The sequence below is a fragment of the Panthera uncia genome (genome assembly GCF_023721935.1).
Source record: "Panthera uncia isolate 11264 chromosome A1 unlocalized genomic scaffold, Puncia_PCG_1.0 HiC_scaffold_17, whole genome shotgun sequence".
NCBI lineage: Eukaryota > Metazoa > Chordata > Mammalia > Carnivora > Felidae > Panthera > Panthera uncia.
Window position 1 is genome coordinate 67,819,082 of NW_026057577.1, and position 22,484 is coordinate 67,841,565.

The 22,484-nt window shown below is 37.7% G+C and overlaps 1 protein-coding gene across 2 annotated transcripts in view; it reads left to right on the forward strand.

Annotated features, from left to right (window-relative positions):
* The first annotated feature begins 46 nt into the window (after positions 1–46).
* The window catches only part of POLR3G (RNA polymerase III subunit G), a 41,932-nt gene continuing 19,494 nt past the window's right edge, over positions 47–22,484 (forward strand). For both annotated transcript variants that reach the window (XM_049647550.1, XM_049647551.1), the window contains exons 1-5: positions 47–137; positions 8,143–8,283; positions 11,002–11,131; positions 18,462–18,518; positions 20,913–20,963. In XM_049647550.1, the coding sequence (XP_049503507.1) occupies positions 8,167–8,283; positions 11,002–11,131; positions 18,462–18,518; positions 20,913–20,963 (355 nt within the window). In that variant the 5' untranslated portion in view covers positions 47–137; positions 8,143–8,166. The remainder of the gene's footprint in view (positions 138–8,142; positions 8,284–11,001; positions 11,132–18,461; positions 18,519–20,912; positions 20,964–22,484) is intronic.

A 22,484-nucleotide genomic window follows, 5' to 3' on the forward strand; every position in this document is an offset into this window, starting at 1 on the left:
CTGAGCCCGCGTGGAGGGCGGAGCGCGTTTCTCTAGAGGTGGAACCGGTATCCCAGCGCTCGCGCCTTCTGTGTGCACCCCTTCCTTGCCGGCCGGCACTTTGGGTGCACAGTTTTACCCAAGCCTCGAGACAGCAGGTAACAGAGGGAGCAATTGAGGGGTTGGGAGGCGATGGAGAGGGTAGAGAGAAGTTAAAGGGGCACATGGAGAAGGTGGGGGAAGTCAGAGGTGGAGATTCAATAAAGCGCTTCAGGATTGAGGGTAGTTGGGAGATAGCTTTACCTTTCCCTTCTAATCCCTTCAAAATCTTTGAAAACCGCCCTTTCCCGATCTTAACGAGGCTCCACTTCCTGGACTGTTTGCAGTGAGTTAGAAGAGGATTTATGCTGTAACTGATGGTAGATTTTCAAATCTGGGGACTATGTGATTGGTTCAGGCACGAGTCATTGCCGCAGACTTGCTGCTATGGACAGACTATTCAGTATGTTTTCTTAACTCTTGGCACTTTAACCTGTATCGTGGGGAGAAGGGTTGTTAATAACGTCTTAATGCTCTTATAAAAAATGAAATTCTGTATTCCTTCCCCTACCCTCCATTTTGGGGGGGGGGGGGGGTTAGTTTGTCAGCTCTTGAAAGAGAGCAAAGAAAGTTGGTAGAAAAGGCTCAACTAAGTAAAGGTGGAGGCAGTCGCACCTTGTGAGAACGGAAAACGTGGATAATATCTGGGTGTGGCCCAGCCCGCCATATAAATCACCCCCACTATGAACACCAGATCCCTGTATCCACCTAGCACCTCCCAGCTATTGAAACATCAAGTTAGGCTTCAAAAATTCCCTGGAGAACTTGATTAATTATAAAGAAACCCATGAGCTAGCTTTGTAAAAAGTAATTATGAAAACCCTTATTGTGGCAGCTACTAATAAACCTTCGTAGGAGAGATGTACTGTCCTCTCCTACACTCCTAAAAACCTTTGGTGGAGATGTAGCTTTTCTGAATATTTTCCTAATCTTCAGCCACTGTTTGGGGCTGTCCTTACATGCAAGTCCCTGAGCTAGATGATCTGTGAGAATAGTATTGAGTGGAAAAAAAAAAAAGAAAAAAATAAGTCATGATTTGGGTTCTCAAGAATTTGAGGGAAGATGATATTTATGCACACCTATTTGCAATATAAAACAGTATGGTGTATATACGACAGAGGAAGTAAAAACTAGGTGCTATAAGGATACAGATGAAAAGGATTATTGAAGAGTAGCATTTGAGCAGGGCTTAAAAGACCACTGTTTGTCAGGATGCTCTCAGCTGGGAAGTACAGAGCTTTCTGTAGTTTAGACATTTTTCCCATAGGCAGAGGGAAACCGCTGTAGGAGAAATGGAGAGATATCCTTACTAGGCCATGAGCTCAGCAATAATTCACCCAGTATTTGTTGGACTTTTGCCAGGCTCTGGTAAGTGATAGAGCATGGAAATGTAAGTCTTCAAGGAGGCCTTCATATTTACAGATCCATCTGCTTGTATCACACTCCCTTGGATGTCCATATTTTCTTAGTTCTCGACATGGTTCTTTCCATTTCCTGTGCTAGACTATGAGCTCCACAAGAGCAGAAACTTTGTTTTGTTCACTGCTATATTCCCAGTGTGCAGAAGATGGTCTGACACAGAGGGTGCTTAATAAATACTTGATGAATAGTTAATTGAAGGGCTTACTGGAGAGACAGACAAGAACTGGCAATCACAACATGATCTTTAAAAGGGTAATAAAAGCACTGTAGTACTTGGGAAACAGACAAGGGAGAGATCTGTCTCCTTGTTGGGTAGAGAAAATGGTCACAGAGAGGTGTCATTTGCACAGCATCTTAAATGGTGCCAGGCGTTGCGTAGTTGGATGCGGGAGGAAGGCATTCCAGGCAGAAGGAATGCTACATGCAAGAGCTGATGTAGCAGAGTAGAGAGTGGCTAGAGTGTGGTGTGTAGGGGGCAAGAGACAGAGAGTTAGACTCAAAGCTTTGTTAGGTAAGGAGAGTGACACATCAAGGTTTATGTTCTAGAGAGGTGACTGGAGAGTGGGTTGAAAGTGGGAGGCTGGCAATGGGAATTTATTTGTTCTGTGTTAGAGATGGTAAAGTCCTGAACAAAAGCAGAGGTCAAGGAAGGTGAATATGTAAGAGGATACAGCCAATATTCTTCTATAAGGGTATCAAGGAAGGTGGAGAGGAGGACAGCATGACTATCAGGTTCTGACTGGGACAATTGAGGTGTCATTTATCAGGAAAGATGCTGTGACCTGTCTTTTCGTGCCTCCCCCAGCTTCCATGCCTACTTACATCAGATTGTACATTCATTCACGTAGCCACTATGTACAAGGGGCAGTGTGAGATGTGGAAGACAACACATTTAGGCCACAATCACAACTCGTAAAATGTTAGCACTAGGAGGAACTTCAGATATTACCTCAGCCTGTGACGTAGTGTTGTCTCTACAGTCAAACAGAATGGACTTTGCATTTCAGCTCTTGGATGTTTGAACAACACCCATCAAACCAGCTCAGAACAGTTCTGAACAGGAATTTTCAGGATTTCAGGAATCCAAAATAGAAGGATGATGCTTCTGATTTTATACTTTGAAAGTCAGTTAATTTTGCCATTGCTAATACACTTCCTTGTAAAGATTAATAAAAGTATCTGTGGGATTAAAAAAGTGTTCAACTAGCCTGGGAATGTGTTTCAGGTAGTGTAATGTGGATGAATGGAGAATGGAAAGGTACCTGAGGCTTTAACCCAGTTTTGTCTTTGTTAGAAATTAACTGTGTGCCTTTAGGCAATCAACTAACCTCTCAGGGCTTCACTTTCCTCTTTTACAAAATGTGAAGTTTAATAGGAAGCAGTGGTTCTTTAAAAAAATTTTTTAACCATATTTATTTTTGAGAGACAGAGAGACAGAGTGTGAGCGTGAGGGGCAAAAGAGAAGGAGTCTCAGAATCAGAAGCAGGCTCCAGGTTCTGAGCTGTTAGCACAGAACCTGACACATGACTTGAACCACAAGACCATGACCTGATCTGAAGTCAGTTGCTTAACATACTGAGCCACCCAGGCACCCCAGAAAGCAGTGGATCTTAATTTACGCTATATGCTGTAAACTCTGGGAATGCTTTGAAAAGTCCTAATGCCTGAATCCCATCTCCAAAGATTCTGATTTTGTTGTTCTGGTATGAAGCCTGAGTTTTGTTTGTACATTCTGATGCTTCTAGTGTACTTCCAGGTCTCCAACTTTATAGTTCTGGAAGTTTAAAAGAAAACAACGATGTTAATAGTAGGCTGACTGAATTGTACTTCTTTGGGTAGATTTTGCTCATGACACCATATGAAAGAAAGGAAGGAAAGAAGAGAGGAAGGAAAAGAAAGAGAAGGAAAGAGAGCTTAACATTAATTGCGGAGCTGTTGCTATATAGAGAGCACTGTGCTAGACAGTGGGGATATAAAATCTCTGTTAATACGGCCAAAGAAATAAATAAAACATAAGTGAAACTCCTTGCCTTTGGAAAAGGCCCATTTCCCAAAAGGCATTGTCTCTATTTCTTCTAAAATTGAAGAGTAGCAATATGTAACACCTCAATTTTTTAAAATGCACTTATTTTATTGGAGGATCTTTACAAGAGCGAAGTGGGGTGAAGCAACTGCTGTGGATTTTGTTAGGTAAGGAGAGTGACACATCAAGGTTTATGTTCTAGAGAGATGACTGGAGAGTGGGTTGAAAGTGGGAGGCTGGCAATGGGAATTTATTTGTTCTGTGTTAGAGATGGTAAAGTCCTGAACAAAAGTAGAGGTCAAGGAAGGTGAATATGTAAGAGGATACAGCTAATATTCTTCTATAAGGGTATCAAGGAGACTGGACTTAGACTGGATCTTCAGGTGAAAGGGGCTACTGTTAAGCAGGGAGGAAAATGGGGTAGATTGTAGTGGAGAGAATGGTAAACAAGATATGATGATACAAGGAGTCAGGAGTGCAGGCATCTTAAAAGGGCCCTGAATACTTGGGTAGGAAGTTTGGATTTAATCCTGTAGCGAAGAGGAAAGATGAGAAGACCGACATGATCAGAACTATGCCTTAGGATGAATAATGTGGAAGAATAAATTAAAACAAATAGGAAGAACAAGGGATACCACAAAACTTGCAGTCACTCAAAAGTGATGTAGAAAGAGGTTAAACTGGATTATGGTAGAGGAAATGGAAATGAAGGGACATTTTGAAGGAAGAATTAGGTGATTGATTCGATAGGAGGGGTAGAACAGAGTGAGGAATCAATATTGATGCACTCCAAGTCATCAAGTGTTGGTGACTGGGAAAATAACATTCTGTGGTTAGAAGCAGGGACATAATACCTAAAAGGCAAGCCAGTTGGTGTAGGGGGAAGATGACCTCACTATTTTAAGTTTAAAGTGCTTTCCAAATATTCTTTTGATAGTGGGAACATGGGCTGAAACTCAAGACAAAGGTCAGTGTTGGAGATAATAGTATGGGAGAGGTCATCAAACCCTGCGTGCAGGTGTGTTTTCTGAAGACCAAAAAAAAAAAAAGCAGAAGACCAAAGATTGAGCCTTAAGGAAATCCATATTTAGGAGGTTTAAGAAGAGAAGTAGCCAATAACAACAAAAAAACCCCAGAGTTTTAATAAAGCCTAGGAAGGAGAGAATTTCAAAAGGGAGGAGGCCATAGCAAGTCATGTGCTTTGGAAGTCCAAGACATGAATGAGGACAAAATGCCAGTGGATTTTGCTCTTGGGAGCCATTGGGACCTTTGCATTTCAACATTTTTGTGAAACCAGTTCCCATCACAAGTGAGGTAAAAAGCCAAACCCTTTACCTCAACTCACACAGGGCTCCGCAAAATCCGGCCCTGACCTGCCTCTTCTTGTTCCTTACTCCTCGCCAGGGACATGGCCTTCTCATTCCTCATACACTCCCAGCATTTGGCTTCTTTCTCTGCACTTGTTCCTCCTTCTCTGTGCAGCCGTGTCTACCTTATCCCCTTATCTTGTGGCTTACAGGCCTTCTCCGGCATGGTGCTCAGATTTATCCTCCACAGAAAGACCTTCCTTGTGTGAAAAGCTAACATACCCCTTTATTATTCTCTGTCCCCTTGCCATCATTTATTTTTTTTCAAGAGCTGTGTTGATGAGTTTCTAGGGCTGCTATAACATTTTACCACTAATTGGGCGACTTCAAATAGCCGATATTTATTCTCTCTCAGTTCTGGTGGCCCAAAGTCTGAAAACAAGGTGAAATCAAGGTGTGGGCAGGGTTCGTTCTTTCCAGAGGCTCTGAGGGAGAATTTGTTCCAGGCCTCTCCTAGCTTGCAGTGCTTCCTGGCACTCTTTGGTATTCTTGACTTGCAGCTGCAGCATCCCAGTCTCTGCCTCCCATCTTCACATGGTGTTTTCCCTCTGTGTGTGTTTCTCTCTGTCCACATTTCCCTCTTAGAAAGACACCCATCATTGGAAGAGGGCTCACCCTGATTCACTATGACCTCATCTTAATTTGATTACATCTGCAGGAAAGATTTTATTTCCAAATAAGGAAGGTCATACATTCACAGGTACGGGGTGGGTAGGAGGGAGACACAATTCAACCCACAGCTAGAATACATACTATTATGTTACACATTTATTTGTTTACATGTGTGTGTTCTTTGAGCCACTGAAATACTTGCCCTTAGTACAGGGACATGGTTTTATTCATGGGTCCTGCCATAGTGCCTGGAATACTCAATATTGGTTGAATGAATGACTCAATGAAATTGGCCTATATGAAGTAGAGGAAGATTGGGATAATAAGGAAATGGGGAAAGCTGCTTATAAAAAACCTTTCATTCAAGCAGTTTGGGAGGGTGAAAGAAGAACATGGCAGTGGTTGACTCAGAGGATACCAGAGATTGATGCTTAGGCCTCACTTGTGAGCCATTTTCCCTATGAGACAGTTACTGGAGTCCAAGAAGTACCTCTCAGCTCTCCAAGAGAAGAAAATTAATTTGGCAGCTTCTGTAGGTACAGGAGAACTGACTCATAATAGCCAAACTAAAAAGAGATGGATTTGTAGGCCAGAAGGCCATGTAATCATTGAGGGTGTCTCAAGAGCTAGGATTGATTTTTCTGCCAAGGGCAATCCATTCATTAATGATACCAGTTTATACATCCAAAGGTACTTGATAAATACGGAAGTTTAGAGGCTCCAGCGTCTGGTATTTCTCAAGGGATTTTCCATCAAACAATGGTAGCTGACATACTCTCTTCTTAGGGTGAGTTTTCCCAACTGTTTCTCAGAGCCCACCTCCAAAGATTCTGGTGTAGGTTTGAATACTTGAAGATTGCATAGGATTCGATATGTATATTTAACAAGTTCTCTGGCCAGTTCTCATGATCAGGCAAGTTTGGGAAATGCCTGGAATTGTTCATCTTTACTTGTGGGCAAATCACAGACTGGAATTAAGCCCAGTGGTCTTGACCATGCCTACAGGGCTCTCACAATTCATTTCTTAGAGTGAGTGTGTCTTTTTGCTCAGCAGTTTTCATACTTGGAAGACCTGCTTTCTGCAGGCTCAGCATATACTTGAGTGACTCAGCAATGAAACATGGCCATTTAGATATCCTCCTCTCTTTTAGTGTGGACACATGGAATGAGCTTGGGTATTAGAATAGGTACCTTTCCTCTACAACTTATGCTTCATTGTAGCTAAATAGTGAATGAGGAAATTCAGTCATGATAGAATTCCAATTAGTAGATACAGAAAGAATAAAATTACAGCCCATAATGGAATAATGAATCTAGGCTACGATCATCAATGGCTGCTGACATCATTAGGTGGAAAGTGATGGGGAACTGTATGCTAGATGAAACAGACTGCTAGCACCTGAACCCACTGACCAGAGAACATCAGTGAGAGAGAGAAAGGGAGAGAAAGAAAGAGAGATTGGTTTTGTTTGCATCCTGATGTGATGCAATAGGAGGAACAGAGCAACTCTTTTAAGTGTCCTTGTAAAAAATTAAACTCAAATTTGAGTAAGCCTCTAGTTCACCTATTTAGAAAATAGAAAATACAACGAAGAGGAATGTGTTATACTGCATTTCATGTATTCAGTTCCTCAAATTCGGAAATGGGAGAATGTTACAACCTTGCTACTTTCAAACAGTGGCCCGCATACCAGTAGCATGGATAATCCCAGAGAGCTTGTTAGAAATGCAGGTTCTCAGCCAGCTGAATCAGAATCTGCATTTTAACAAGATTCCTAGGTAATTCTCGTGTGCCTTAAATTTGGAGAAGCATTGTATAGGAAATGACCTCAGTGTTTCAAAAAATAACGGTAAGGAAAGAAAGGAAGGGGAACTGTTAAGTCGGTAGGAGAGGATATATTGCTGTTTTCTTGGACTTGCAGGATTGATACACAGTATTATCAGTGGGAAAAGAGACTTAGAGGATGTGTGTCATAATCACCACGACAGTCAACTGCACTCTTGTAGTGACAGAGCCTTGGTATAGGGATCCCTGTTAATATACTGCCAGCTCTGTTCTCACACTGTAGAGATCAATCCTGTTTCAGACAATTCACAAGTTCAGTAGAGAACTTGAGTATGTGACATCTCTACTGTGGCCAAAGTTGAAAAGAGTACAGGTTTATCTTACCTTTAATTTAACTATTTCAGATGTTTTTTTTATCATTTAAAAATCTAAAGTGTATATGACTCGTGGTAGTCTTCAAGCTGAATGAGAAAGCTGGGTGGTCTGTCTTCATCAGCCAGACCTTTCCTTGTCCACACTTTTTACATATGTCTGAAATCTTGATGCCAAATCACAGAGGGGTGGAGAGAATTGCATCAACTGGCTGTGTGCAGTGGTGTGGGCAGCATCTCAAAGGGGACCCAGGGTCAGCTGTTCACCCAGGGCCTGGTGAGGTAATTGAGGCCATCATCATGTCACCTGCCAGACCTGAGTAGATGTGAGGAGTTCAGAAATCAGTTTAGCGTATGTTTATTATTTCTTTATAAGTTTTGCTTTCCAGAAGTATTTTCCATTAGCCATGCTACTTAAGGGACAGAGTTTTATATTCTGCTTTAAAATGTTGATTTCCTTTTTTTTTATGTGATGTCTTTCAGAATTTGCTGGTATAACTAGTTCTGATGGCTGGGAACAAAGGACGCGGACGTGCAGCTTACACCTTTAATATTGAGGCAGTTGGATTTGGCAGAGGTGAAAAGCTACCCGATGTAGTCCTGAAACCACCCCCACTATTTCCTGTAAGTACATTAACAGCAGATTTCTCATAGCTGGTTTTTTCATCTTTCAAAGAAAATTAAAATTCTGCACAGGACTGAAGATATAACATCCTTAGAATATCTTAAGTGTAAGAAAGTAAAAGAGAGTGTGCTTCACGGCCACTGTTCTTCCCTGAACCTCTTCTAATTTTTACACTGCCTTCTAAAAACAAAGAAACTGTATACAACTTGATGTGAATACATTCAGTACAACATGAACTAAGAAAGAATTTTTTCATTTCCTACTTCTGTTGCTATTTTTGATGTATTCCAATACCAAAATAATATTTTGTTTTTTAAATTTTTTTAATGTTTGTTTATTTATTTATTTTGGCAGAGAGAGAGAGAATGAAGGCAAGCAGGGGTGGGGCAGAGAGAGAGGGAGAGTGGGAGAGAATCCCAAGCAGACTCTGTGCTGTTAGCAGAGTGTGACGTGGGGCTCGACTGCACGAGCTGTGAGATCATGATGTCTCCCAGCCCCTCAAAATAATATTTTTAGGGGCGCCTGGGTCTTGGTCGGTTGGGCATCCGACTTCGGCTCAGGTCATGATCTCACAGTCCATGAGTTCGAGCCCCACGTTGGGCTCTGTGCTGACAGCTCAGAGCCTGGAGCCTGTTTCAGATTCTGTGTCTCCGTCTCTCTCTGCCCCTCCCCTGTTCATGCTCTCTTTCTGTCTCAAAAATAAATAAACGTTAAAAAAAAAAAAATTAAAAAAAAATAATAATATTTTTAAAAGGTTAGGTTTTACACTGCTCCCTAGTGGTCCTCAGTCTACTAGACTTTCACTTAATGATTTTCTTCTCATCTTGTATCTACAGAATTTGATTTTGCTCCCTAGTGTACCGTTTTGCCTTTGATTCCCCACTCGGCTGTTTTTGGTTTTTGCTTATTTCTCTATTTTATTAAAGTCAGTTTGAGTTTTGTTGCTGTTTCTCAAAATCTAGTTGTTCCTGCTACATTTAGTGTTGCTTTTAAATCTAATGAGTATGCTGTAAACCTAATTGGCATAATGTTTAATTTAAGGCTTTCACTTTACATTTAGTTTGAAACCTGAGCTTACATTTCCAGATGTGTATGTGCTGCAATATAAAAAATGAAAAACTCATAAATGACCAGATACCCTTCGATCCAGCAGTTTCTCCCGTATTTCAGAAGGGAAAAGTCTTTTGTCGAATGATTTGTGTAAGTAGAGGACGCTGGACAAATGTATCTAGGGATCTAGATGTCTTACACAGGGAGTCTCTACTTTTTGCTCTTGATATTTTGCCTTTCTGATATTTAGTATAGCCTGGAACAATGACAGATACCTCACGTTTGTGCATTATGTCAATCACTTTATACATTGATTTCCTTGAAAACAACTCTTCTCCATGTGTGAGGTTACTTCTAAACACTGGAAATATTAGTACATACTGTGTTGTTGTATAGTTGGAATAAAATTGAAATTCCTTGCTGCTGGCAAACTGGCTGTGTTTGATATGGCCTTGCTGGTGTCTCTCTGACTCTTGCTACCACTGTCCTTCTCGCTTCTTAGCCATCATGGCCTCCTTGTTCTCTCAGGCCTTTTCCTCTGCCAGTTTCCGTGGCTGAAGCCATCTATTCCCAAGTCTGCATGATGACTTCCTAATTTTTTCCGGAGCAGTACTCAGATGTGATTTCCTGAGAGGTCCTGTGTGCTTACCCTGTCTAGACCAACTACTTCCAACCTCCGTGTATTCTGTCAGTCACACTTTGTTCTACCCAGCCTTACTTTTTTTATGACACTTATCGCTACCTCAAATTGCATATTTCCTCATTGTTTACTTATTTCTTGTATTTTTCTCTTCTAGTATGTAAGTTCCCTAAGGGCAAGAAGTTTGACCAGTTCATCATGGTATCTCTTATTGTCTAGCCATGTCTAGCTTATAGTAAGCACCCAATAAATAGCTGTAGAATGAATGAATAAACTCAGAGTGAAATTTTGAAAATGTACCCTGTACGTAGTTCTGATACCAGAAATGTCTTTTTCTTTTAGAAATGTCTTTTACTACATACCCTGAGACCCCACTTTTTAATAAATATATGTATTTCATGAACATATATACCTATGTGTGCATGTGTGTAATTTTATAAAATTGAAGATGTAGATTCAAACTCCCGCTTTGTCATTTACATGGTTTATGAGCTTATAGATTGTTCACGTCTCAGTTTATTTACTGTAAAAGGGGAAGTACTGATGATACTTTAAGTGGGATCGTGGATGTTGAGTGATGAGGACATCCTGGTCAGAGTAACCACTTGTACATGATAACTGCTACTTTTAATTTTTTTTTTTTTTTAATGCTACTTCTCCCACAAATACCACCACTACTAATTGAGGTTACTAGGGGACTAAAGCAGTTACTCTCATTTGGGTGCCTTGACTTCTAAAACATGTAATCACAGTCAACAGACTATATAACAAAATACTTGGTGTGGTCAGTAGGAAAATTAAGAATCTTTCCTACTGTCTAAAATGAGAGCAAAGTAGGAAATAGGCTAAAAAGTTAAATAGATTCCAAAAGCTCAACGTCTTTTCAGTTGATTGTAAAACTTAGTACCTGGGAAATGTAGTTTTTCAATAAAAATGAAATTTTCCAGATTATAGACAAAAAGGATGTTAAGAAACTTATTTTATTAAAAAGGCACACACACATACACACACATTGTCTTTTAAACAGGATACAGATTATAAACCGGTGCCACTGAAAGCAGGAGAGGGCGAAGAATACATGCTGGCATTGAAACAGGAGCTGAGAGAAACTATGAAAAGGATGCCTTATTATTTAGAAACACCTGAAGAAAAACAAGGTGGGTTTGGACCCTTTGGTTATGTGGTTGAATGTGTACAGACAAGACAGTGTTTGTGTACAAGACAGAGAGTAATTTGGTGCAGATTGATTTAGTTACATCAGAAATTATCAACTACCATAAAAGAGCATACTTCTGTTGATTCAACAGAAAATGTATTTTAAACTTTCTGATATTTTATTTTTAAAATTACCTTTTAATAGAAATTTCATAGTCTTGGTGAAAATTACAAAAAACAGAAATAGTAAAAAGTAAAAATCACCTCTAATGCTTATGGCTAGAGATCTATTAATATTTTATTATACATTCTAGATTTTTTTCTTTTGCATGTGTATGGTTTTTATAAAATTGGATTCTTTGCATCTTCCTTTTTTACCCAATAGCATGTTATTAGCATGTTCACATGTCCTCAATATTCTTGGAAAATTAGATTTTTAATCATTATGTGGTATTCCATGATCTGTATATAACATTATTAATTGTACGTAGTTCTCTGCTGTTAGATTTAAAGTGTTTTCTAGTTTTTTGGTCATATGTGTATATAATGCAATGGTTATCCTTACACATAAATTTTTTGTATCTAATATTAAATTTAAAATGTATTTAAAATTAAATATGATTATTTAATATTTTGGTGAAAACTTTTAGAAGCCATAAATATATTTTTGACTTATGATTTGTACATAAGAAAACATAAAGGGTGTACTCCTTGGTTATGCCAAGGACAGAGAGGAGAAATTACCATTGGAGAAGGCTTGAAAGTCTCAGAGAGGGAGTGGGAAGTGGTTTTAGAGGAAGAGAGCCCATTCCTGAGTAGTTATTTAGCACATTAGGTCTGTATTGATTTTCAGTTTCTGCCCTCGAATGTTGAAATTAGAGAGATCAATATCATCCTTGAGTTCCCAAAACAACATCATTAAAGCATGAGAAATTCATATAGTATCATCTCATTCCATTAGTATTAAAAATGCATTCCATTTTCTCCCTCTCTAAAAGACTTAGAACTGGCTAAGAGTCAAAAAGAAAGTCTTATATAGTAATATTACATGTGCTTATAATTATAAGAAGCATTTTAGACAAGTTTATTTATTTTTCAAACGTAGCTGCTTGAAGTTTATATAGTGGTTTAGAAAGGTATATTTTTATCTCAAAAGTGCAGATTTTTTTTACTTTCATGATTATGTTACATGCTTTTATCTATCTGAGTTCAAAAATGAAATTAAAGCTCTAATTGTAAAGATTTTTAAAAAGATTAAATGAACTAATAAACATTCTTATTAGAAAAAATTATAGTGTAGGGTATACTTTAATCTTTTAAAAATTATTGTTTTTTCTAGAGTATGGAACAGACTTAACTAAATGTGGTCATTATTAAAGCATAGGTCTAATTTGCAAGTATATCATATCATTAAAACATACCTGGGAGTCTTTTAAACAGGGAACACAATTTCATTGCTGATTTCTGGGAGTGGTTGGCTTGTACCTGGATTAAGAGGCTCTTTATCTTTGATGACTACAGAACGTATTTAAAAATACAAGGAATCGTTTCTGTTTCTTTCTGGAAAAAAACACTTCTATAGGATTTTCCAAATTGATACAAGTATATTCTCCTTCAAAATCTTCATGTTTACCTTTCTTTTCTGATGTAATGTATTTTAAAAAACTACAGTTGAAAATGTTTTTTAAAATATATACATACATATGCATGAATATAGGTTAATATAATAAATACACATATATACATATATACACACACATAATGTTTATGTACTCTGAACACCATAAATGAGAAAGAATTGGCCAGACTGAACAGCAGTATGCGTCTGTCAGAGGAAGCTACATTCTGGATGGTGTTCTATCACAGTACCTTTATCAGCCTTCTCCCATCACTCATCACCTATATGCTTTAAGAAAGAGAGACTTAGGAATTAATGTAAAGAACTAAATGAGGGTAGGAGATCTCTGGGTTTCCTGATAACCTTGTGGCTAGTGGCTCAGGGCATTGAAATCACAAAGAACTGAGGACATAGAATAAAAATATATCTTATCGTGATGTTTTCACAATTTGTTTATAATGCTTTCGGGTAGAATTATAGAAATGATTGGTATTTTCTTTTATTTTTGTAATAAAAGAAAAACACCAATATTATTATTTTAATGAATTGTAGCTGCAAGGATATATAGAGAGCATCTGATCCAATTGTTCCCAGCTCGGGTTCCTGCATTACTGGGGTCCTCTGAGGTAGAAACAGGAGTGACAGTGGCGATCATTCTATAAGCCATTTTTAGAACTTCAAAAGCTTAATGGAAATCATAACATTTACTTGCAATATGGCCACAAGATCTGCTGTTGAATAAATGGAGTTTGGTATTTGTTAACTGTCAATGTGCCATCAGGGTCCATGAGACCCCTATTTTGATTTTTGATTTTCTTGTAATGTTTATTTATTTTGAGAGAGAGAAAGAAAGTGAGCAAGGGAGAGGCAGAAAGAGAATCCCAAGCAGGCTCTATGCTGCCAGTGCAGAGCCCGATGTGGGGCTCGAACCCATGAACTGCAAGATCATGACCTGAACCAAAATCCAGAGTCAGATGCTTGACCAACTGAGCCACTCAGGCACTGCTGGAGTTTATTTTTGAGCAGTGATATTCATAACTTTAATTTTTTTAAGTTTATTTGTTTATTTTGAAAGAGAGTGAGCAAGAGATCATGAGCAGAGGTGGGGCAGAGAGAGAGAGAGAGTGAGAAAGAGAGAGAAAGAGAAAGAGAGAGAATACCAAGCAGGCTCCATGCTCTGTGTGGAACCCAGCTCAGGGCTCGAACCCACAAACCGTGAGATCATGACCTGAGCTGAAATCAAGAGTCAGTCACTTAACCAACTGATCCACCCAGGCGCCCCCATAACTTTTATTTTTTAATAGAGATCTTCTAAAAAACAAAGAGAATTTATTTAAAAAAAAAAAAAAACAAAACTCATTTTATCTGAGCATTACCATATCAGCTCATTGGATCCTTTTATAAATTTAAATACGTTTTGGAATCTTAGTGATTTCACTTTTCCTTCATCTGTAAACATTTTGCTGTTTTATCAGCACAGATATTCTTTCATCATTACTCATCAGTTATCCCCCACTACCCTGGGAAAAAGAGACTAAAACATCAGAAACAAAATGGAAAAATGGTGAAGTTGCACGGAAGGATGGTACAGCATTGAAATAAGTCAGCACGGTCGCATTATCCTTCCGTGTTTCTATTGTGTTGCCCAAAGTATTATAGTAATGTTTAAGAAGATATAAAAAGAAAAGAAGTCTAGAGAGACTCTTGTCTTTGTGGTTGTTTTGTTTTTGTTTTAGCTTTCATAAAATGCAATTGAGAATTCAGAATTGTTCATTTTCTGCCCATAATGGTGCAGAGAAGAAAATTGACAGGGGAAGATGTGACACAATCACTAGACAAAAAAGATGAATGTAGAGGCAGTAATTCCTTGGGCGCCAACGATGATCATGAAATCGTTGTATAAGTAAAATCTCAAACTGAGTCTTCATCTGACAACATTCTAGATGAATCTTCTCAAACTCAAGAGTCAGTGGGTAAACAATCTATCTCTAAGAATAAAAAGGAAATATGGTATTCTTCTTAAAAAGCACCTCGTTACATACTATTTTGTGATAAGAACCTGGACCATCTAGTCCGTTAAAATGACATGTGATGATATTTTTCTTTTTTTATATTGATGTACCAAAAGTTATTTGGTGTAGTTTGTGACTGGACACATGCTGAAGGCAAAGACAAAGATGATCGAAAGGCAATAGGTTGTGCAGGAATGAAACGGTTTGTTGGATTGATCATGTTAATTAGTAATTATAAATTTAATAATGAAAATGTTTTACAATTATAGACCAAAGAAGATGGCTGGGCCATTCTCACTTCATTACAAATGTGAGCTATCAAAGCTTTTTAAAGTACTGTATTTTGATGATGAAAGTGTAAGAAGAATTGCACTTCTTACAATTCTGGAACCTATTAGAATGTATTTCTAATCTAGAATCATTTGGATGGTGCAAATGTGAGAAGAATCAGAAGTAAGAAGTTAGAACTTATTAATAAAATGTATTTAAAATCTGGAATCAGGATATATGAAATGCATATATTCAAAGGTTGTACATGAAAAATGTACATGTGTTCCTAAAATGCACAGTTGATGCACAGTTAACAGCATTCAAAAGACTTGCTGGGGCACCTGAGTGATTCAGTTGGTTGAGCATCTGATACTTGATTTTAGCTGAGGTCATGATCCCAGGGTCATAGGATTGAGCCCTGCATTAGGCTTAAGTCTACTTAAGATTCTCTCTCTTGGGGCACACAGGTGGCTCAGTCAGTTAGGCAACCAACTCTTTTTTTTTTTTTTTTAAGTAATTCAATTTTTATTTATTTTTTATGTATTTTTCATTTTTTTAATATATGAAATTTATTGTCAAATTGGTTTCCATACAACACCCAGTGCTCATCCCAAAAGATGCCCTCTTCAATACCCATCACCTACCCTCCCCTCCCTCCCACTCCCCATCAACCCTCAGTTTGTTCTCAGTTTTTAAGAGTCTCTTATGCTTTGGCTCTCTCCCACTCTAACCTCTTTTTTTTTTTTTCCCTTCCCTTTCCCCATGGATTCCTGTTAAGTTTCTCAGGATCCACATAAGAGTGAACACATATGGTATCTGTCTTTCTCTGTATGGCTTATTTCACTTAGCATCACACTCTGCAGTTCCATCCACGTTGCTACAAAAGGCCATATTTCATTCTTTCTCATTGCCCTGTAGTACTCCATTGTGTATATAAACCACAATTTCTTTATCCAACCAACTCTTGATTTCAGCTTAGGTCATGATCTCACCATTTGCGAGATCGAGCCCCATATCGGGCTCTGTGCTGACAGCATGGAGCCTGCTTGGGATTTTCTATCTCTCTTCCTCTCTGTCTCTCTGTCTCTCTGTCTCTCTCTCTCTGCCACTCCCCTGCTCACTCTCTCTCTCTCAAAATAAATAAAGTTAAAAAATTCTCCGTCTGCCCTTCTCCCCTGCTCATACACTCTAAGAAAAAAAAAATGGCCTTCAAAACGAGGGAAATAATGGAACATAAATTTGAGTTTACTGTACTTAAGTTCTTTTTAAAACTTGTAATAATTTTCTTTCTTTTTAAATAACAGTTTTATTGAGATAAAATTCACATATATAAAAATACACTTTTTAAAGTATACAATTCAGTGGCTTTTAGTGTAGTTACAGAATTGTACAGTCAACAGTACTGTCTAATTTTTAGAACCTTTTCATCATTCTGAAAAGAAACGCTATAGCCACTAGTATAGGCTTCTATTCTCTCCTGTATCTAGCCCATGGCAGCTACTAATCTGCTTTGTAGTGTTTTGTCTGTTCTGGATATTTCATATAAATGGAATAATAAGGACCCCTGGTTGGCTCGGTTGGTGAAGCAGGCAACTCTTGATCTTGGGACTATAAATTCAAGCCCCACATTGGGTGTAGAGATTACTTAAAGATAACATCTTTGAAAGAAATGGAATCATAAAATGTGACTTTTGTGACTGCCTTCTTTAACTTAGCATAATGTTTTCATGGTTCACCTGTGGTACTGCAGTCTTCATTCCTTTCTATGGCTGAATAATACTCCATTGGTTGTATATACCACATTTTGTTTACCCAGCGACCAGTTGATTGACATGTGGGTCAGTTCCACTTTGGAGCTATCATGAGTAATGCTGCTTTGAACATTCATGTATTTTCTACTGGGTGGACACATGTTATTTCTACTGGGTGTATATCTAGGATCATCAGATAACTGTATTTAACATTTTGAGGAACTGTCAAACTATTTTCCAAAGTTCTTGCAGTATTTTACGTCACTAATGTTATATGAGGATTCCAGTTCCTCCACATCCTTGCTAGCACTTGTCATTGCCTTTTTGGTTGTAGCCATCCTACTGGGTATTAAGTGCTGTCTCATTGCGGTTTTGATTTGAATTTCCCAAACAACCAATGATGTCGAACATCTTATCATGTGCTTTTTTTCCATGCATATCTTTGCAGAAATGCCAGTTCAAATCCTTTGCCTCTTTTTAACTGGGTTTCAGTAGTTGTTTTTCAATATCACTCATTCTTCTAGAAGTTTACTACTAAAGGTTAAATTTATCTAAAATATGCAATCTGTTGTGGAGAAAATTTTTAAATGCGAATGCTGGGAATTTGTGCTGACTTCTCTTTACAGGTGAAAAGCTTAAGAGCAAGATTGAAGTCAAAACAGTTAAATACCTAGAAAAGCTTGGTCTCTTGGTCTCTCTGATCTACTATTTATTTTGGTTATCTTTGTCTAACACCATGGTTTTGCTGTTATTTGGGATCATTTTCTTAACATGGAAGAAAAAGTACATACTTGGGCCTTGCTTTTTATGTTTTCATCTTTTGGTTTAACTTCCCTTTTTCATGGCTGTACTCCTAAAACCACATTTTATGATGAACCATGGTTTCAAGCTATGGCATGATGCTGTCACTTACACTGCCAACTATGGTTTCAAGCTGTGGCATGATACCAACTTACGCTGCTAGGAAAGGGTGTGGGCCCTCATTGAGGGAGTTTCTTGCAGCATAGTGGGCAAAGCAGAAACAAGAGCCACAGCTATGGCTCTCCCATTTTGGGCAAGCCTAGGAGGTCCCTGCAGAGTTGTCAGCAATTGACATGGAAGGCTTTTGGCTTGCTCAAGTCCAACCCTACGTACTCCTACCCTTTTCCCCATTCTGCTCCTCAATGGATTGTGAAAAGTAGCTCACTGAGAAGCCTAACTGTGTATTAATGTATGTATCAAGCACTGGAGGTGAGCAAACAGCTCTCTATCTCCACTTAGGTAGTTAATACATCCCAGTTAAACAAGATTTAAAGACTGGGAGCTGGAGGCCAGTGTCACAAGAAGAAAATAGAAGATGCCAAGTGACTTTCTTTCCTGGTATTTAAGTGGCTTTCTGACCTGGCTTTGGGCTTTTGTGAATATTTTCAGAAACGAGTCAGGTTGTCTGATTCTAAAAAACATGCTTAGGGTTTCTGCTCGCCCCCAGCCATTCATACCCAGCTGCTTCTTGCCACTTCCTTAAACGTGTGATACTAATTGAACTTTCCAGTAGGTGTTCAGAAACACTTTAGGCACAAATATAGGAAACTGTGTGTGAAATAAAAGATGCTACCTGGTGTTTTCAGTTATTTTAAAGGAATGGCTTAAATGCAGGCTTATTCTGCAGTTTTCTAATGAACACTTTTTATTTTTTTTCTAGATATTGAAAGATACAGTAAAAGATATATGAAGGTATACAAAGAGGAGTGGATACCAGGTAATTATAAAACTGAAAATGTTAAAATAATTTTTAAAGCTTATCTCCCTACCCCCTATTTTTTTAGGGAAAATTTTCTATTTTTACCCTAGGAATTTTCACTGTAAGAAAATAGTTTGGCTCTTTTCCTATAATTAATTACTAATATATATCTTTTGAAAACTAGGATGAAAGATTTTTATACCATAACAAGGAAGAGTTGAAATGTTTTTGAAGTTCTTAAAATATTTTTTTATAAAATAGGACTTGCCAAATGCATTTGGGCTTTCCACTTCATTTTCCACAATCACCATTTTAATCTACAGTACCAATTATACTTCCATGTTTGTGAGTGATTTCAGCTTTAGAGGAGAAAACAAATCCAGGCAGACAGTATTGAAGCCAAGCTCATGGACCTTCCTTTCAAGCAAATATAGACTATTTTTATTTGCTAAGAAGCTTTTTCAACAGAACCATATCTAAGAGAGATTTTTTCAACATTCACAGATTTTCCTTGGACACAGGCAAAGTAGAAGAGGCTGGAGAGATTTCATCCAGCTCATTCATTTTACAGACAAAAAAGTAATTGCCATAAAAATGAAGTGACTTATCAGGGTGACTGGGACAATACTTCTAGAACCTGGGCCTTCTCATTTTAACTCACTTCCCTTTGACATCTCTGTCCTTGTTGTTGTGGTAACTGCCTTTGGTAAGAATATAAGTGGCATTTACAGAATTGTTGCTTTCACGAGTAATACTGGTCTTTTCAGTGTGCATCATTGTTAAGGTTGGATTCCCCTTGAACACTCTCCTGTCTCCTATAGCAGATCTCTCCCATCTTCCACATCATATTCATCTCCTTAAAGGATTCTCTTTACCTACTTTTTCGTGATCACCTATGAGTTATTTATAAAAGCAGAAATATATTCAAAGCAAAATTTATTAATTCAGGTAAAATGGCTTGAGTTATAAATGCTTTCTCCAAAATACCCTGAGGTTGTTGTTTTTTTGTTTGTTTTAGTAGGCAGTATTTTTTAATCCATTTTTATGTTGCTTCATTTTTCTGATTAACTCTATGCTTAAAAATTAAAAGAAAGTGGGGCAGCTAGGTGGCTCTGTTTGTTAAGCACCTGACTTCAGCTCAGTCATGATCTCGTGGTTCATGAGTTTGAGTCCCGCATCAGGGTCTCTGTTGTCAGTGCAGAGCCCTGACTTTGTATCCTCTGTCTCTGTTTCTCTCTGCCCCTGCCCTGTTTGCACTCACACACACACATGTGCACACCACTCTCTCTCTCTCAAAAATAAACATTTAAAAAAATTAAAAGAAAGTGATAAATTAGAGAAATTCTTTACCTCCTGCAGTCAAAATTATTTATTAGAGTGAATTTACTTTTCCATGGCTGTTTTTATTTTTAATTATAAAGTTTTGGGTTAATTATTAGAATTGCTTAATTTTCATGTGTTGGGATTGTGGTCATATATTTTAACTTAAAAAAAAAATTCCTTATTATGCAAGAAACACGTTATCAACTATAGAAAACTTACAAAATACAGCATGGTCAAATAATACATAAATAATAAATAAGAAAAGCAGCTATAATCCTAACACCCATAAAGAATTACTATAATATTTTGTTCCCAACGTAGAGCTTTCTCTGCACAAAAATTAAATATATGAAAATATTTATATGTTAGGTTTATTTTTTACTGGGATTCTATATGAATGTCTTATTTTATTTTAAGTATTTATTTATTAATTTTGAGACTGGGATGGGAGAGGGATGGAGAGAATCCCTGGCAGTCTCCATGCTGTCAACGCAGAGTCCGATGTGGGGCTCAATCTCATGAGATCATGAGATCATGGAGATCATGACCTGAGCCAAAACAAAGAGTCAGAGGCCTAACCAACCAAACCACACAGGCACCCCGGTACTTACTATCTGAGAAACTTTTTCTTATTCAACAGTATGTCATGATTAACAAAATTTTTCTACGTTATTTTTCTTGTTATGAAAATTTCCATATTTAAAATTGATTAGATAAATACTATATAACTATTGACAGAAAGTTGTAGAAATTTTATAGCACTATTTCAAAGTTTTTTTTTTAATGTTTATTTTTTTTTAATACTCTTTACACTCAAAGTGGAGCTTGAACTCATGACCCTGAAATAAAGAGTCTCATGCTCTTCCAAATGAGCCAGCTGGGAGCCACCAAAGTTCTTTTTAATGAACTCTTTTTTTTTTCATAGGAGAAAATATATCACCTAGGCTAAATCTGTACAGTCAGATATTAAGAAATTTTATTTTCACTGATTAACCAACTGTCATCTCCCTTTAAATAGTCATATCCAGTGCCACTAATTCCTAGAGGAAACTGAAACTGTTGTATTTTTTTTTTCTTTTGTACATGCAGATTGGAGAAGACTCCCAAGAGAAATGATGCCAAGGAAAAAGTGCAAAAAAGGTACATTGACTAATGTAATAATCCAGGTAATAAAAGGTTATTGCTCAAATTCTAATTATGGAATGAATTCTCAATCTGAAGTTACACTCAGCATTCTGAATGCTTTTTCTTAAAATATGTTTGACATTTTGACTATTGTGTTAAAACTTTCTGTTGTTGGTTTTTTGCTTTGTTTTGATACTTTGTTTAGTTTTTCCGTTCTTTAAGTATGGAATTTTGATGTGCTAGAGAAGACTTCTCAAGTATTGTAGACATTTTACTTTTGAAAATTTGAAATTTTGCATATAAATGCATTTGATGGTTATACCATCTATATTCTAAGTTTTTAACTCATATATTTGGAACTGGTAAAATTTGGGAACTGGTAGATTAGAACTTTATGTGGCACACAAAATACCAAAGTGAAAATTTCCAGTGTGGTGTTCTTTCATAATTCCGCTGAGTGAATAGTTGTTGAGAATCTACTGTTGCCAGACACTGTGCTAAAAGAAATGCAACAGTGAGCAAAGTGAGAATAGTCCTTGCCTTAATGGAGCTTACAGTCAAATGGAGTAAAAACATTAAATAAAAACACACTGTCCTCAGTGGGAGGTCAAGGAAGTTTCTTCGAAGAAATGTAATTGGAGCCCGGATTGCATGAGTAAATTTACTAAGATGGAATTGGCAGAAGAACATCCGAGAAACACCAGGTTTGTGGGGGGAAATCATGAGTTACAGTTTAGAAGTGGTCTTTAAGTTTCCTTTGAAATATACAAATAGAAATGTTGAGCATGTTGTTGGATACAGGGGGATGGACTTCAAAATGGAGATGATAGGGATCAGCATAGGTGCTATAATTGAAACTGTGAGGAAGGGTGAGATTATCTAGGCTGAAATTAGAGAATTAGAAGAAATGAGGGCCTAAGCCTAAACTTGGAGGACTGCCAAAATTTAATGGGCTGGTAGAGGAGGTTGAATCAGCAAAGAAAGGAGATGGAAGGAGAAGGGATGGGGAGGGAGAGAGGAGAACCAGAAGAGAGTGGAGTCACAGAAGCAAGAGTATGCAAGAAGTACAGACCATTTCAAATGGTGATCAACAGTGTTAAAGGAGGTTAAACAAAATTGCTATGAGGTCAAGTAAGATACAGATTGGAAAATGTAAACTAATTTTTGACTTATTGATCATTGTTGCCCTCAGCGAGAGCTTTTTAAAAGATTTGTAAGCATGGAATTCAGATTGGAATGGATTAAACAGTAAATGGGAATTTAGGAAAAAGGGACAGCAAGCATAGATGAATGTTTGGGAAATTTGGATATGAAGACTAAAGAAATGAGGTGCCTGGATGGCTCAGTCAGTTGAATGTCCAGCTCTTGATACTTGGTCATAATCTCATGGTTCTTGAGTTCAAGCCCCGTTTAGCTCTGTGCTGATAGCACAGAGCCTGTTTGGGATTCTCTGTCTCTCTCTCTCAAAAATAAATAAACATGAAAGAAGGAAAGAAAGAAAGAAAGAAAGAAAGAAAGAAAGAAAGAAAGAAAGAA